The following is a 17,930-nucleotide window of genomic DNA, read 5'->3' as shown; positions in this document are numbered from 1 at the left end:
TGGCAGCCCTGAAATGGCCAGGAGTTTAGGGTAGTAGCCATAACCAGAGCCTCACCACAAGCACACTTGCCTCCAGCTGCCCGGCCTGTGGTGACTGGTCAATGTCCATGGGAGCCAGTGACTTCAAATAGAATAAGATGAGCCACTGTGTCGTGAGGTCACTGTCTGTGAAGACATTGGCTATGTTCATACAACTCTCCTGCCTTCTATCTTAGAAACTCTGGCTTTCAGCTGAAAATGCAGCTCCCCAGTGATAGGCCACATTTTCCAGCTCTGACCACCAGGGGTGATTAACAGAGGCAAACAACTCCAAAGGCCAGTGCCTCCATGCCTATCTTCCTCCCTCGCCAGCTGGGCAACAACACTGGGAGGCCAGTCCTCCTGGACTACAAGAGTGGACACATCCTAGCAAAGACATCTGGAAGCGTCCCCTAAAATTCAAGACATTAAGAGTGTTTGACTTTGCTAGCCGTGAAGCATGGCCTCCACTCTGTGCTGCAGCTCAAACACTGTAGCCACAGACGATCTCAGACAACAGGTATGGCTGTGTGCCAATAAAACTTTATTTATAAAACAAGTGAGGGGCCGGAGGGATCATTTGATGATGCCCACTGCAGAAATGGCAGAACAACAAGAGACTCACTTCCCAGGCTGAGCCCCATGCCCCACGACTGCCAAGCTGGTCCTCAGGAAGAAAAGTGCAGAAGTGTTGTTCACTTAGGTCTGTCTATCCATGTGATCTCTTCCCATTGCTTTGTTACCAGAGCACAAGGGGCCACCCTCTGAGTTTGCCTTCCATTATGGTGAGGTTGAGCGGGTGAGCGAGGGCTGGGAGGCCTGAACCTGCTAGGAGGACAGGGTGCTTGGCGTGAGGATGCACCTGTCCTCAGCACTGAAGAGCTGAGTTTCTTTCCATGTGGGTTATGTACAGGGACTTAGCACATGCGTGGAGGCTGTCCTCGCAGTCAGTTGGGGAACACTGTAGAAAAGGCACGTGATTTGGCATGGGTGTGCGCTGTCCTCAGATGTCCTCCTTCAGGCAGAGCTGCCTGTTCCAGGAAAGTCTGGTTCCTAACTCAGACTGAAGCTGCTGCTCCCAGGCCTCCTCTGCTGTCCCAGGTGACAGGGCCCAGCCCTGAGGTGTGCAGGGCCCACGTTGCTCTGGGTCTGTGGGGGTGGGCGAGAAGTTTCCATCCTGGCTCCAGTCCAGGATCTTCTGAGTGCTGGAATACTCAAGAGTCCGAGGGCCCGAGTGTGTGGAGGTGGGGTGGGGCAGAGGTCAGTGCCTGGTGTGTTTGATCCAGTTTCGGATCATCCACTTCTGTCCCGAGCAGCGCTGCACCACCAACCGCAGCCCAAAGTTGGCATCTTTAGACATCTCTACCTCCAGACACCGGCCCGTGTCGCGGCTCACGATGGGGCCACTCTGTAGGACAGGAGAAACGGAGTCAGAAGGGAGTCCAGGACGTACTCCGGCAAGGGCTGATCCAAGCCCTCTGGTTCTTACACTATCACCATGGAGACCTAGGTACCTGCCTCCTTGGATTATGTGGATTTCCCCTTCCTGCTTCCGCCAGGCTAGCAGCTCTGCTCAATTCCCTGGGTTTCGAAGAGTTTCCAAGAACATATCTAGGGCCTCCAAGACTGTCGTTTTTCTAGGTGCCCTTTGGTCCCCTTAATTATTTGGTATCTCTGTGGTTCCCAAAATTCATGGGCCCTGGCTCAAGCCTGGTGACTTTGGAGCATCTCTAGCATGTTCTTCCACGCTGGCCTTGCCTGTCCACCGGGCCAGCCTCCCCAGAACCTTAGACCCTCAGTGACTTAGCAAACAACAGCGGCAGCTCGTTCCTACAGCCAGAGCAGCTAGAGCCCACCTCTTCCCACAGATTGCCCAGAGTGACGGAACAACTCCCAAGGATCCCCTGTGTGGGAACCCTGGAGGCTAGGGGCCAGGAGAAGATCAGAGGATGGGTGATCCATAGAGGCTGGTGCTGAGTGGATCGGGGTGTACAGGAAGGGATGGTAAGGGGGCTGGACCTGGATCAGGGCCCAGAGACCCAGAGGAACGGGGCTTGAGGGGGCAGCAGGGCAATGGTCGGCTTCAGAGCCCCGAGGAGCTCTAGTGGTCAGGGCTAGTCTCACGCCCTCCTCTGTCTGAGTCCAGTGCTGGAACAGGCAAGGCTGGGCCTCTCTCTTCCCGTGTGACTCAAGTCCAGCTTTACAACTTTCTGAGCCACAGGACATGCGGTGATCAATCTTGACTATCAACCTGATGTGATTGAGAAGTGCCTGGGGTGGTAAAGCATACCTCTGGGTGTGTCAGGGAGGGTGTTTGCAGAGAGGTAACTAGACCAGGGCAGCCAGCACATACCCCACGGGCTGGGGGTCCAGATGGAATAACAGATGGAAAGGAGGAAGCCAGCCGGTATAGGCTCCCTCCCTTCCTCCCTTCACGATCTTAGCTGCCCTGTTCTGCCGCTATGGTGAACCCCGCGAAACCATGAACCAAAGTAAGTCTTTCCCTTCAGCTGTCTCTCTCGGTATTTGCTACAGCCATGAAGTCTGACTTCCCAGGGCTGTTATTAGCCCCATCCACTGACCTGGGTGAAGTCCCACAGCCTCTGTGTGGGCCTGGCTACATCCTCACACTTCTTCAGGGCGGGCATGCGCCCCCGGCCGTCATCTACCAGACACTTGGAGTCCGGCAGAAAGGCGGTAGAGCCCAGGGGGCCCAGCTGCAGGAGCCCGTCGGCACTGTAGCGCACCAGCTGGGGAGACAGCGGGAGTGGTGAATGGAACTGAGGCTCGAGGTCAAGGTACCCTATCCTGTCTACACCCAGCTTTCACCAACACCCCAGCCCACACCTTTCCTCTCTAGCAGGAGAACGTGGTGCTGCTGTGACCATGCCAGGTGCTCAGGCCCCATTAGCACATGTTCACTCATCTTGGACCAGGTGCCAGCCAGGGGCTGAGCCCCAAGTGTTGACTAGGCTGGAGAGGCAGCATTTAGAATGCCACCGATGTCCTCCTTTGCCTCCAGTCAGAGGCCACTGTGCTGAAAATCCACTGGGAGAGGTCAGTCCAGAAATCTTAACTCTCCCAGAAGCCACCACAGTGGGTGGCATGGAGGACAGCAATCTCCCACTCACTGGGCCATTGTGTCAAAGCAGGCACCTTGCAGCCCGAAATTAAGAAGCATCCACCAGACACTGGCTCTCCCTGTCCATGTTGGAGGCAGCAAAACCATGGGCTCACAGAACTCCAGGTCTGCCCAGATGGATGTTCATGAATGAGGCTCAGGCTCAGAGAAAATAGGTCTCCCGAGCTCAGCACTTGCTGGGGAGATATCATTATGGACAGCATAGAATGGCATTCACTTGTGGCTGGGAGCAGCCACCTAGAGGGATGAACAACACCAGCCCCGAGCTGCATGAGGCATTTAGTCTGGCAATCCTTTCTCTGAGTGATCCAGGCTCGCAAGCACAAGGCAGGGCTCACCTAACAAGAACGGAGTGGAAAATACTTTTCCCCTCCATCATATCTAGACCAGGTGACACCTCACCATGACTTCCATTAATCCACAAGACCACCCAACAAAACACATGCCACCTCTGTCCCATTTAACTGATGAGTAAACCAAGGCATAGGGACAGTTCATGTCTTGCCAAGGCCCATTTGACCCAAAGGGTTTGTTCTTGACTTAATGGTACCAGCTGCCTTCAGAGTCCTAAACTGCTCCAGTCTCTTCTGAACTTCTCCCCAACATCACAGGGACTCTCCATGACCCATCCCATGCCCACTCCCCTCCCTTTACTATGAGGTCTAGGTGCTGCCTACCTGTGAGGACATGCCATGGCAGGGGTAGAGGATGGCCCGGTCATCGTCTTCTGCCCCCTGGTCCAAGCAATAGCCACTGGCTTTGCTGTTTCTCACCTAGACCCAGAAGCAACAGAGAAACTGTAGGTCACTGAGGAGGGTCCCAGGGCCTGAGGGAAAGCGTACAGGAACTCTCCCACCCTGTCTCCCACTAAGGAGCAGAGGCAGCCATGTAGCTGTCTGTGGGCTGCTCGCAATGAGACAGGTAAGACCTTTACATCCAACATTCCTCCCTTGGGATAAAACCCTGGGAGGTTGGCATCTGCCTGGGGCAGGGCAGGAGGTATGGTGTGTGAGGGTGCCTGGGGAGGAGGTGGAAAAGATGAACGGGTAAGGCAACTCTAGGCAGCCTGGGAAGAGACGACTGTGCTTGTCACATAGACGTGTTCTGTAAGTGTGTGGAGAGTTAGCTGATCCCCAGCAGGTGAGGCTGGATTTGGTCACTAGAATGGCTTGTGTTACTAGCTTGAGGACATCCCTGGGCTAGCATCTTCCTCCTGTACAGATGCAGAGACTATTCTGCCTCTAATACACTTTGGCCAAGGACTGCAGTCAAAGTGGCTGTGTATAGCCCTGGCTGAGCTCAGGAGATAGTAGCAGGTTCCCCCAAAGCACACACTTGAAATGCTCACTCCAGTCCCCAGCTGGTGGAGGGGTGACAGGACCCAGCCAACAGCCAGCTGATCTCTATGTAACAAGCACAGGGCACCCACTCTGCAGTCCCCAGGAACAGTGGTGACCTCACAATCTGACCTAAGAGAATTATGTTCTGTTTCAACCCACTGGGTTTCAGGCCGTGGAGTTTGCAATAAGTCAATTACAGAGCACACAGCCCCGAAGAGGACCCATGGGCCTGACCCTAGGATGGGAGAAATCCGAGGGTCACAGCATCTGGAGTTGGGTATGGATCCCACAGCAGGCAGAAGTAGGAAGAACACCACAAAAGACAGAACAGTTGCTTCCCTCTCCACCTGCACTTCCGGGAAAGCTCTGTGCCCAGTGTCTGCACCTGACTAAGAGTTGACGAAGCTCCAGGCATTGATGGGTCTACAAGGACTGCCCACCAGGCCCCTTGATCCTACCCTGGGTGCTGTCCCAGGGCAGTATGTCTACCACCTCCCTGCAGGGAAGCTGGACTGTCCTCATGCAGTTGAGAAGCTGGGACAGGAGGGAGATGCTGTCTGTGGGGATGCCCTCCCCTCTTCCTGCCTGTTCTGTGCTGGGACACCTGATTCCAGACCTAGGCCAAGGTAGGAACACAGTGCCTTCTCCGGCTTTAGAGAGGGCCCTGTGTGCAGCTGTGCACTCTGGAACTCAGGGTGACACATGGGTCTCGGTACAGCTGGTGTGCCAGCACTCAAGTACACATGCTTCTGCACATGCTTATAATGTATGCATTGTGGTGTGCACAAATGTGTGCACGTCCATGCTTGATGGAAGCTTGTGCACATGGGTGAAAGTGAGTGTTTAACACAGTGACAGTGTGCACTCGTGTGTGTGTGTGTGTGTGTGTGCGCGCGCGCGCGCGCGTGTGCGCGCACCTGTACCCATAGGAGCAGACATGCTTCAGTATGCATCTCTGTGTGTGCACCTGTACCCACAGGTGCAGACATGCTTCAGTATGTGTTTGTATGGTCTCATGCACAGGTATGCATGTGATGAACTTACGTATATGCATGTGAGTGAACGAACACAGGCAGCACATATGTATATACATAAACTCATGTATTCACACATGTACAAATGTACATTACTGTTTAATAATGCATTCACGCACCTTGATATGAATGCATGTGAATATATACACAGACGTGTGCAGATGCGTGAATACGTGTGATGGGCATGCGAGTTTATGCATTTGTCAGCATGTATGTGATTGCATGTCTACATACACATGTGTAAACATGTGTGAATGTCTGTTTATACGTGTGTGTATGTATATACACAAGCCTATCCGGGTATATTTCTTTTTTTTTAAAATTATGTATTTTTGCCAGACACAGTGCTGCACAGCTTTAATCCCAGCAGGAGGATCTCTGTGAGTTTGATACCAGTATGGTATGCACTGAAATGTCTACAGAAAAGCCAGAGATGCCATCTCAAAAAAAAAAAAAAAAAAAAAAAAAACCTAATTAACTGATTAGCGTTTATTTTGTGTGTGGCTGAACACTTGCCATGTGTGCATGTGGAAGTCAGAGGACTACTTGAGGGAGTTGGTTTTCTGCTCCTACCATGTAGGTTCCAGGGATCAAACTCAAGCCATCAGTCTTGGCAGCAAGCATCGTCACCTGCTGAGCCATCTCACTGAACCACTCACTTGGGTATATTTCCACACGCAAATGTGTAGGTATGTTTCCATGTGAACACACTAGTGCTGCTCATGAACACGAGCATACCCATGTCATTTGAATATACACACTTATGCAGGTGGACTTCTGGTGTTAGGACCCGGGATGCTGGGGTACGGGATCCCAGGGTACAGGTGCCAGGGTGCTGGGCAGAAAGCCCAGCACCCCAGCAGGGCCCTGGTGCAGAGGCGGTACCTCTCCGTACGTGAGGGTGTTGTTGTAGACCCTCATCTCAGGGTACACGTTCTCCAGGTACCATTTAAAGCTGCGGCATTTTAACTTCTGGCGCAGGGCCAGCCTCTCAGACACGTCACCGAAGTCCACTCCTGGGTTCTGTGGGGCACAAGCATGCAGGAGAGTGTAAGTGTCGCAGATCCACGCTACCCTAGGGTTAGGTCTTCCCCCATGTCAGGGACTCCAGGGGCCTGGGTTCCCCACCCTAAGAGTGGCCCTGGTTGCAGCCTTGGGCCACCATGTCCTCATCTTGGCCTCCTGAGGGTTCTGGCTGTGGGGACAGACTTGGCCTGTCCATACCTGCCCTGCTTTGGGGAAGAGACCCGAGCGCTGTTCTTCCTGCCCAATCTGTGGGTTTGCCTCAGCGACACTCATAACGGGGCCCTGGACTCAGTTTGACTTCTGGGGGGTTGTCACCATGACTGAGCCCCAGACACAGAAGCTCAGTGAGCTACAGGGCAGCCACACTTGGTAGGATGTTATGTGTTAGCGCTCGGAAGGCTCAGGAGGAGATCATGGGTTCTGTGAATTCATGTGTCTCCACCCTGGCTGTGCTGACACAGCAACTCTGCTGAGTTCGAGGTTTTTCCAGTGAATTGTGGAGCTTGAGTTGCTGTGGGGCCTAGAACCCTGTGTGGGCCCTGAGCCATCAGGTGGCTTGGGAACTTCTGCCCCATCCAGGGCCTGCTGAGGCACCATCTCCCCATGGGTCTAAGGGTAGAGCAGGCTCAGGCCTGGGCTGGTTTGAGTCCTGTCACTTTTCATATGTGGCCATGGAACAGTCTCTTACCCTCACTATGCCTTAGTTTCCCAACTTGCAAGTTATACTAGATATATGTATTGCCTTATTTTGAGGATTAAGTTAGTTGGAGTACTCCTGAGTGACCCTAGGATCACAGGCCATATAAAGGCAAATCACCTGAGGGACATGTTTCCCTCCAGCTTGACTGAGAAGCTCTGGGGCTGGTGAGCCTCACGTGTGGCCCGGGACTGGCTGTGATTCCTATGTTCCTTTCCAATGTTAACAGAGATACAGTTGTGTATTCTCCAAATCACCCTGTGGTACAGACAATGGAATCCTTAGGCTTTTGTCTCTAATGGGGTCCTGATCCATGAGGCTGGAGGGAAGCCTGGAAGGGGGCCTTGCAGGTCCTGAGTTAAGGTGGTCAGTCCTGTGCATTTCAGCAGGGTGGTAAGGGATGAGGATGGTCTGGTCCGGATGGTCCACATGATTATCCAAATGTCAGGTGTGCTGCCTTAGTGGCAATGAGCCAATTTAGGAGGATGAAGAGAGACATTTAGAAAGGTTAAGTAGGCCAGGTGTGGTGAGGCACATCTGTGACCCCAGCACAAAGGAGGAAAAGGCAGACTCTTGTGAGTCAAGGCCAACTGGGGCTGCAGAATGAGAACCATTTACAATGAATGTATAAATGCAAGAAAGCACACACGTGCCCTGAATCAGGATATAAGACCTGGTTCTGACTATGGGACAATGGAAAAAAAGGGAGTCTGTTTCCAAGAGGCTGGACCAGCTGGAGAAAGATCACTGGGGTGAGGCTTAGCTGACCTTTACTTACAACCTTTGGTGGCCACTTGTAGCCTGAAACAGTTACCTATGATGAGGGGAAGGGTGTGGTCACTGTGGCTGGTCCAGTGAGAAGAAGCCCTTTCCTACAGGACCCACCATGCAGGGGAGGCTGCCTGGATGTGGCCCTGTGTTCCACAGTTTCTTACTTCAATTCCCTCCCCAGGGTCTTCGAGCTTCCCTGGATCTGTCCACCCCGCCCAGTCCCCGCCTTACCGTCATAGGAATATTCCAGGCCATGTACACGTGGGACTTGAAATCGTCCATCCACACCTCGGCAGCCCTCAGCGCATTACGTTTGGCATAGTAGTCAATGTCGTTGTTGTATGGCTTCTTGGTGCGCTCAATGTGGGCCACTCGGGAGCAGGGGAGTACCTCCATGCTGCCACCACACTGCCACACCTGGAGTGAGAGGATTGGACCTGGTGAGAGGCCGAGAGGGCCACTTGATATGCCAGGTAACCCAGCGTACCATGGGAGGACACCCGGTCCACTCAAGTCTGGACTTCCTAGGGTCTGGACACTGGGTTTGTTAGAGGAAGGTTCTAAGAAGGAGTCATGAACTATGGGCTGTATCCGCCAGGTCTTGGGCAAGAGGCTGCCTCCCCTTTGGGATTTCCTGTCATGCCTGATTTCTCTTCCACGTTGTATGACTGTCGATTTGGATCCTATCTACCCCACTCAGCGCTCTGGGTAGGGACTCAACCACTTCCCTAGCCCAGTTTGCCAGTCAACCTATAGTTACCCAATGGCAACTGAATTGGAGGCCCCACCCCTGACCCGGGCTCACTTTTAGATACTTTCTTCCCAGTGTGTGGTGCTGTCTTGATAGTCTGTGAAAATACTAAGAGAACAAACTGGGCTGCAGGAAGTCAGTCACTAGGGGTGAAGCCTGCTTCCTGCTGCACTCTGTTTCCCATCAGTCATGATGTGAGCACCCACCTCAGGTTCCCGCCATCACACCTGCTTCTGCGGCCACACCTTCCCAGCCACGGGGGACTGAGACTCTAAAACCGCACACCCAAATAAATGTTTCCTCACGTAAGCAGTTGCTGGCGGGTGCTTTAGTCACAGTGACGTGACAAGAACACACGCAGCCTCTGGTACCGTAAGCAAACACACGATCCCAGCAGAAAGCAGAGTAGCTTGCTTCCTCAGCAAACAAACATCGAAGACCCTCACTGTCTGCGGCTCTGCAGTAGGAATGAATTTCACACTCTGGTTCCCAAGCACAGGCTTGCTCCAGTCATTTCGGTTATGTTTAGCTCTCCCCAGCTGTCCGGCAAATCTCCACAATCATCTCAAGCTGAGCTAGCAAGTGGCTCATTTTTTATGTTGCCCTCTCTCTGCCCAGGAACGGAATGTTTGACCAAGTGTTGTTTGGAGTGTACTGGGTAAGAGCTACAACATGCCGGCATGGTGAGTAGGCCAGAGGAGATGCAGACTGGGGGAGGAGCTCACTCTCGGCCTGTCCCTGGGGCTGACTGCATCATGTCAACATTTTGAACTGGGTCTTGTACCCTTAGATCCCCAGATCCTGGTGCGGACACAGACCTTGTGGTTTCTCAGCATCCACAACTGTGAGCTGGTTTCTAGGTCCACCTAGGTCTTGCTGGTCTGTTTCTCTGGAGAACTCTGGCCAATCCCCTTTTGTCCTATGCCAGTCCCCTTACTTCCATCAAAATAGTGTTCTGTGACACACACAAGCACACAACATCACATGAACTCAATCACAACAGATGCAATGGGATTGTTTTGCTTGTTTTTCAGGACAGAGTTTCTCTGTGTAACAACCCTGGCTGTCCTTGAACTCTCTTTGTGGACCAGAATCTCAAATTCACAGAGATCCTTCTGCCTCTGCCTCCCCAGTGCTGGGATTGAAAGTGTGTGTCACCACGCCCAACACAATGGGATTATTTTTAAGCACTGCCAAGTGTCACCGGCACAGTGACAATGTCTGAGAGAAGTAACTTCAAGGAGAAGTACAGTCACCACCCATGGCCTCAGATGTTGCAATGCCTCCACGGCTGTGGGCCTGAGGGGAGGCTGAGCAGCAAGGTGGGAGCCATGTTGATTGCCTCACGGACAGGGAGACACGGGAAGGAGCCCAGGGCAGCTGTGCCTCCTGCCAAGGGTCTGTCTCCTGTGACCTGCTTCCTCCAGCATGGTCCCGCCTCCTGGACAGCTGGGGACCAAGCCCTCAGTATACAAACCTGTGGGGGGACATTTCATTTTCAAACCGTGACACAGGAGTGAAAACGAGAGGATAGCCAAGGAAATTCTAGACGGATAATGAGGACACATTCAGTTGCTAGACGTAAAGTATTTTATAAAACAATGAGGGAATGACTGAAAGTAGGAAGCTCAAAATAGACACGACATATATATGGACACACACGTATACACACAAACACACACACATACCACATACATACACACACACACATATATATATATATATATATATACACACACATACCACTCACACACCAACACACATAACACACACTGACCCCTATGCATACACACCAACACACACTTGCATGCACACAGAGAGTACATGACAGGGGCTGTTGTCCTTGTGAAGAAGGATGGAGGGACCTCTGTTTTACAACAGTGTGTAACAGGACCTCACTTCTTTACAAGCACTCACTGCACACTGACCACGCTCTTAGGGTGGAAACGGTGTTTAAAGGGCTAACGGCTTCCAGTTGTCCCTCCAGAAAACACCAGGAAAAGCCCCGTGCCCAGAGGAAGGCCAGGTGCAGCAGGAAGGGGCTTGCCAACCACACGGGAGCTGATGTCAGAAGAGGGCACCAGATCTCATTACAGGTGGCTGTGAGCCACCATGTGGTTACTGGGAATTGAACTCAGGACCTCTGGAAGAGTAGTCAGTGCTCTTAACCACTGAGCCATCTCTCCAGCCCTACACATCACGATTTCATAAAGGGAATAAAACAGTGGATAAGAAAGTGGGTGAGCGCCTGCCACAGCCACCGTCAGCTCCCACCGCACTTAATACTCACACGGCCCCAGGAGTTGGTTCTCATGTGCTCCTCTACAATGCATGGGGAAACTGAGGCTGAGACAGTGGTGCAGCATATGAGCAAGCACAGGCAAGCCTGAATGCAAGTCTTGGGGTTCTCAGAAGACACAGTGCCTGTGACGCTGCTTCCATGCCTGAGGCAGCGGATACCCACCATCCTCTTCCCCCAGGCAACGCCTGCTTCCCACGGCTGGGCTTGTCGACATGTTGACAGCTGGCAGGTAAGGAGGCTCGGCGGCTTGGGGTCACCCCTGTCCAACACCCAGAAAGCAAGGGACCCCTCTGCCCTGCCTCACACAGGCATTCTCCATGATGAGGGCAGCTGCGTGACAGCCATAGTGTGGTCCAGGCTAGCTCTGCTGCCTGAGTGGTAGAGTTGCTTGGGATGTGTGGCCAGTGCTCCTGGAAAGCCCTTGGCAACCTGCAGCAGTTAACAAGTTGGAAGCAGGCTCCTTCTAGGCCACCCTCTTATAGGCGGCAGCTGAGACACCTCAATGTGAGTAGCATCAGTGCGTCAATGACCTCAGATCTGACACACAACTCCAAGGTGCTCTCCCAGCCCTCCTCGCCTTGGGCTCAGAGCAGACATGCTCTTGGGCCTCAAATCTCATCCTCAGACGCACGCCTTGTTAGTGCTCATCAAATTAACTGCTCAGTTTCAACTTCCTGCCTCCTCTCCTTCCTCTTTGACTAGAATTCTGTTCTCACAAGGCCTGGAGAGACAGCTCAGTGTAGAGCATTTGCATCTCCCAAGTCTGAAGGTCCTTGGTGCCACCACGGGCTGAGGGATTTCCAAGAGGAAGGCTGGGAAAATGGGAGACTCTGGGGATGACACCTGAACAGAGAGACGGGAAGGAACAGTGGGAGCCAGCCAAGCTGTGAGGCCTGTGGGGTAAAGTGTCCCTCGTAGAGAGACTGCAGCGTAGAGGCTTTGGGGTGTGTACCTGTTCAGGATGCTGGTTTGCAGCCACAGGCCCACGCTCTGCCAGCCATTCCCCGTTCCCGCCATCACTGACCTGTGATTAATACGATGGCCCACACAGCCTTTCTAATCAACTCAACCCAATTAGAGAAACTCTGTGGTCCCGAGATCGATTTTCATCCCTGTGATTGTGGGGATGCCATCTGTACGTCCTCTAATGAGGAAAGTCCTGGAGCCAATTAGGGGGAAATGATTCTGTCTCGTCCATTAGGTTTAATAAAGGTCAGGATGAAATCTAACCAAGTCTGGTCTGGAAAGCCAGCTGCAGAGGGGAAACTCAAGCGCTTGCTCCTGCATAGCAAACTGCCTGCAGATTGCAGAGCGGGACATGCTTTCCGTCCTACACTGAGAATCACAGCTGGCCAGGGCCCATCCCATGGGGACTGGCCTGAGCCCTGGAACTGATTTTTACAAGGAAGGACGAAGAACAGGGGCTCTTATTCTGTAGAGCCACTTTCAGGAAGTGTGTTCTAGGGGCTGGAGAGATGGCTCAGTGGTTACAGAAGGACTGTGATAGGCGCAGACATCATTATCCATTTGCACAGGACATGGCTGGTGCAAGAGGAGTTTTGCCACAACTGGAGTAAACACAAGTCCCTCAATTTGTACAAAGGACCACGGTTAACTGGTACAAACACCCTGGCCACACACACTTCCTGGCTATAAAAGCAAGCTGTTCAGCTCACTTTGTGAGTCCCTGGGAGAATCCCTCCTCTGCTGTCCCCTGGATGTGATAGCAACAGGCTGAGCTGGCAACATGAAGACAAGACTGTGGTCTTGGGACAGGAGAGGCAGCTCAGGCTGCAGTCGTGACAAGAGGCAGCAAGACTTCCCTGGAGGGACAGGGCCCAAGTGACAGAAACGACAGAGGGGAGCAGAGGTAGTAGGCAAGTGAGAGCAGGTGGAGTTGACACTGGAAAAAGGAAGAAAAAAAGAGAGCCATAGACGAGAAGCATGGGCCCCAGTTGCTGGAAGAATTGCAGAGAGCTGTAAGCCTTAAGAGCTAAAGATCCTGACACCCAAAGCCTGAGAGCTGTGACTCCTGTCCCTCTAGGCCAAAGGGCCCCGGCCCCAAGGCTTTCTTGGGAGCTGTATCACCAGAAGGTGACACTTTCAGCTGCTCTGCAGCAGTCTGCTGCCACTAGATACCTCGGCCAGAAGCCGAGGATCACAGAAGCTGCTAAGTGATCGGGCTGCTGGTAGTTAAGGCCCAGGGCAACGAGCCTCCATCTGGAGAGTCCAGAGCAATTCGGTCCTGCAGTTTAAGGGTAGACAAGCATTTCAATTATGAGGTGTTATGTATCTCCCCGGCATGGCTCTCAGCCTCAGTGGTCAACCACACCAGAGCCCATGAATACATTAGCCGTGACAGGACAATAGGTCCTCGGAGACACCATGGCCACATCCGAGTTCTCACAGTGGGTGGGGGCATGGGTCCTGGACAGGCGGAGGCATCAGTCATCCAGTGGGGTAGGCTCTGGGACGTGTGTGTGTGTGTGTGTGTGTGTGTGTGTGTGTGTGTGTGTGTGTGTGATGGTTAATCTAGATTGTCAACTCGATAAGACAGAATCACCACACACACACACACAACAACAACAACAACAACAACAACAACAACAACAAAAACCCCAAAAACCTCTGGGCCTGTCTGTGAGGAAGTTTCTGGACTAGGTTAACTGAGGAGGGACAACCCACCTTGAATGTGGGCAGCACCATCCCATCGGCTGAGGGCCCAGGCTGAATAGAAGAGAAAGTGACTGAGCACCAAGCGTCCATCTCTCTCTCCACTTCCAGACCATGGATGGACACATGGGATCAGCCGCCCCACACTCCTGGTGCTGTGATTTCCCTGCCGTGATAGGCTGCACTTTCAAGCCACAGGCCAAAATAAACCTTTCTTCCCTTCTTCCTGTAAGTTGTTTTTATTTGGTATTCGGTCACAGCAATGAGAAGAGATGACTAAGACTGGAGGTCTGTGCAGAGTCCTGGGACACAGCATGTGAGTCCACCAAGACCCCAAGGCCTGGGCATGGCAGCTGCCCTCACTGAAGATGGCAAACAAAGCCAGCTCTCCTGAGTCATCATGGAGATGGGTTCCAGACCTGGTCACCCCCCTGCTTGCTCCTGACTGCCTTTGTCTTTATTTCCAAGTCCCCAGTAACAGCTTTCTCTCCTGAGAAAGCCACTCTACATCCACCTGCTTAAAGAATGAAGAAATGTAGAAGACCATGCCCCTCACCCCACAGGCAGTTCCCAAGAGCCACTCTGTCCCCTCTTAACCACCCCTGCGCCACCTGTCCCCTTCCAGTCTAAGCCACAGGCACCCTGTAAAGTGCCAGCCAGCCGTGATGGCTTGTTACCATGGCCGAACGCACGCGCACACCTGTCTTCTGTTCTCTCTAGCTTGGATTGGACCTGACTCCTTGTTTGTTTCCAGATCACCCAGGCACTATGAGTAGGGATGGTGACGGACTGCAGCTGCCCAAATTCCAGGGTGCCCCCTTTGTCCACCCATATAACAGGAGCATAGCCAGAAGGGTCAGACAGATCGATACTGATCTAGGCAAAACAGTTTCTATGACTGCTACTGACTGCAGAGATGCCGGTTCTCTGGAAATTTCTGGAACCACACCACAGGGAGGGCTCTTGGATGACCCATCATACATACGTTCACATTTGGGAAGACCAGAGATTCCTGTGGGTTCTCTAAGAAAAAGTACCTCAGCAAGGGGCTGCCCCCACAGTTAAAGGGACCTGGAGCCACACAGGTGCCAGAGGGATCAAACTGGGTCCTTGGTGGGGGTGGGGGTAGGGGAGGGGGGTAGGGTGGAGAGGTGGGAGTGGGGTGGGAGCGGGGAAACAGGTCACTTTGTTTCCTCTTCATAGGCCAGAGCTGGAGAAACCTGTCCAGTAGGTTCCTGGTTTGGGGGTTCCCTGGATAAGTAGAGTTTATCCCCGCAGGGGCCTTTGGAATTCAGACTCCAATCTTTAACAATGAAAACAGAGGATCTGGGGCTCAGCCTTAGGGTGGGGCAGGGAAGCAGAGCTTCTTGGCAGTGGCCTGGCTCAGAGGAATGCTGGCCTTCTTCCTGCCCAGCTCCACAGGGTTTTGTAAGGATGCTGTGTTAGCCCATCCCTTCCCTTCTCTGCCCTTACCCTTTCTCCCTTCTTCTATGATTTATTTTATTTGGCTGAAACTGTCTGTTTCAATGAAAGCTGCCATAAATGCAGTCATAAATAAAAATAGAACATATACGTTAGGCTCACTTGTGTACCGTACACATGAGGGGCATGTGGCGTACGCACCAGTGACTGCCCCCTCTTGAATTCTATGTGCAGGTCTCTGCAAAGAATCAGATCTATCTCTGGGTGGAGCCACGCCCTTGTCTTGTCCCTTAACGGTTAATCCTGCGGGGCAGGTCAGGACCACCCCTAGGAAAGTGGATTCACTTTAAGATCACGTACTTTTCCTGATGTAGAAGAAAACTCAAAGCAACAAAATTGCTGTTATAAAGTATTTGTTAATAGATTTGTTTAGGAGACATAAAATTACAGAAAGTAGAATTTAGTTAAGGGAGTGCTGACCCCCAAATGCCCCAAAGATAAGTAGTATGCTAACCAGGCTTGTTAGAGATAACCAAATTTACAACACTAGGATGTAAATGTTCACTAACTCATGCCCAAAGAACGTGCCTCTGACATGCTCAAGGGGGCAGTGCTGAGCCACAACCCGTGTTCATTCCTGGCCTGCCAGAAAGTCCCCAGTTCTCTTCTTGAGAAAAGCATAAATCTGCCAGGCGGGCAAGATGAACCTAGGTAACAATTATTTGAAAAGGACAACACTGGCGCACTTAAGAAATTATTCTGGCAATATCATTGCTATCAGAATCTCCATCTGCCCGAGTGGCCAGACTTGCAGTCTCTTTCCTGTCTCTGTTCAAATTGTTCCAAGTGTGACCTGGGGCCAGGACCTAAAAGAGATTTAAGGATGACAGCGTCTGTAAAATGCATGAGCCTAAGTTTTACTAAGTAAAGTCTTCTATTAGCAGCCAGCTCGTGTTTGGCCGACAGCCCTGTTGGCCTGTCGCTTTGGTAAAGACTCCTTCCTCTCTAAGTGTGCAGAGAGATTTCTCAATGAAAAGGACATTCCTTCCCAGAATTTCAGCCCCTTAGTGCAGTCCCTATGAGCCTGGGATTCTCCTGGGTCCATCCACCTTGGTACATTCTGACTCGGAAAGATTCATCGATTCCCTTTCTTCTTTTTATCTGGGATGCTGCTCAGAGTCTAACTATGCATTTCAACTGCCTAATGCAGGCTCTGGGCTTCCCTGAACACTTTCTAAAGTTTCCATTCCCACAGCCGGGCTGCCTGCCACCGTATGGCTGACCTTGACTTCCACGCCTGCTTGTCTTCTCCATTCTCCAACAGCTGTGAAGTTCACCACTTACCTGTCACTGTTTTTTTTCTGCTAAATTCTAATCGACCTCAAGTTTTCTTTGTCCTCCGGGAGGCCAAGAGCCTAGCATAGGCCTGCCACACACAGCCTCTGCCTGCCCCGAGCCTTGCCAGCATAAGCAGAACCCTGACCGCCAGTCTCCAAATCCAACCTGATTTTTTTTTTTTTTTCTTCAGGATAAACAAAGCATTGGACAACCGTTTTCTCTACAAAACACTCGGAACTGAAGCTTGGGATAAGGCTGAGTCCCAGGCCCTTCTGGCTTGGCCTTAGGCTGCAGTGAGGTCTTTCTCAGAGTAACAGGACTGCATGGATGCTGAGCTTAGAAGGGACTTCAGGATCTGTGGGATGCACCCGCAGTCAGCCCCAACACCTCTGAGACACCTCTGTCCTTCTATTTTTTTTTTTTTTTAAGCTGAGGATAGAACCCAGGGCCTTGCGTTGCTAGGCAAGCGCTCTACCACTGAACTAAATCCCCAACCCATTTGTTTTTGTTTGTTTGTTTGTTTGGTTGGTTGGTTTTGTTTTTTTCGAGACAGGGTTTCTCTGTGTAGCTTTGTGCCTTTCCTGGAACTCATTCTGTAGACCAGGCTGACCTTGAACTCACAGAGATCTGCCTGCCTCTGCCTCCCAAGTGCTGGGATTAAAGGCATGCGCCACCACTGCCTGGCCCTCTGTCCTTCTAGATGCACAAGAGCAATAAGGCAGGGAAGCCACTTTTCACCGCTCCCTCCTCTGCCCACCACCTCCATCTCCTTCTCATTTCTTCTCTCAGCTATGTCCTCTCTGTCTATCCTCTTCCATCCCGCAAGTCAGAGGGATCCTGGGAGAAGATATCAGGAGCCTTGGAGTGCTCCATGTCCCACTTCATGGACTGGGTGTGTACCGTCCCATCTCGGAGGTAAGGCCACACAAACCTTGGGAGTACCCATGCTGCCTCAGAGCCTTGCGCTGGCCAGTCCTTGCCTGCCACATCCTGCCTCGCTGTCCAGGATCCTGTGGCTCACTGGAGTGATTCCCTAAACGTCTTCATTGTGGGTAGTGCCCCCACCGCCTCCCTGCATCATTTCCTACTCTGTCTTCCCCTCTGAGGGACACTCTTTCTTTTCTCTAGTCATTTCCTTCTCTAGAAGGCAGGATGTGGGAAGGCCGGCCATCCTCTCCCGCTCCCTCTGTAGCCGTAAAATCCAGCTACAAGGCGTTCAGCGTGTCTGTTGCTAATGGTTCCAAGTGCCCTAGGGATACGGAGGCAAAGGCCCAGGGTAAGGGCTGTGCCCACATCTGACTCACAGGGATTGCACAAGGGCCCGTGGCTGCTTAATCTCCACTCCACAACCTCTCTGCTTGAGGTCAAGATCCGTGCTCTGCAGCAAGGCCCCTGTGCCCAGTTCAGCCGGTCACC

The 17,930-nt window shown here is 52.3% G+C and overlaps 1 protein-coding gene across 1 annotated transcript in view; it reads right to left on the bottom strand.

Moving 5' to 3' along the window:
* Positions 1 to 592: 592 nt before the first annotated feature.
* The window catches only part of Galnt9 (polypeptide N-acetylgalactosaminyltransferase 9), a 70,932-nt gene continuing 53,594 nt past the window's right edge, over positions 593 to 17,930 (bottom strand). The window contains 5 exon segments of the mRNA XM_059249376.1: positions 593 to 1,426; positions 2,601 to 2,768; positions 3,838 to 3,933; positions 6,420 to 6,557; positions 8,260 to 8,445. Of these exon segments, the coding sequence (XP_059105359.1) occupies positions 1,280 to 1,426; positions 2,601 to 2,768; positions 3,838 to 3,933; positions 6,420 to 6,557; positions 8,260 to 8,445 (735 nt within the window). The 3' untranslated portion in view covers positions 593 to 1,279.

This window comes from Peromyscus eremicus, chromosome 23, assembly GCF_949786415.1.
Source record: "Peromyscus eremicus chromosome 23, PerEre_H2_v1, whole genome shotgun sequence".
NCBI lineage: Eukaryota > Metazoa > Chordata > Mammalia > Rodentia > Cricetidae > Peromyscus > Peromyscus eremicus.
Note: the sequence above shows the minus strand (reverse complement) of the source record. Positions and strands in the feature narration are given on the sequence as shown.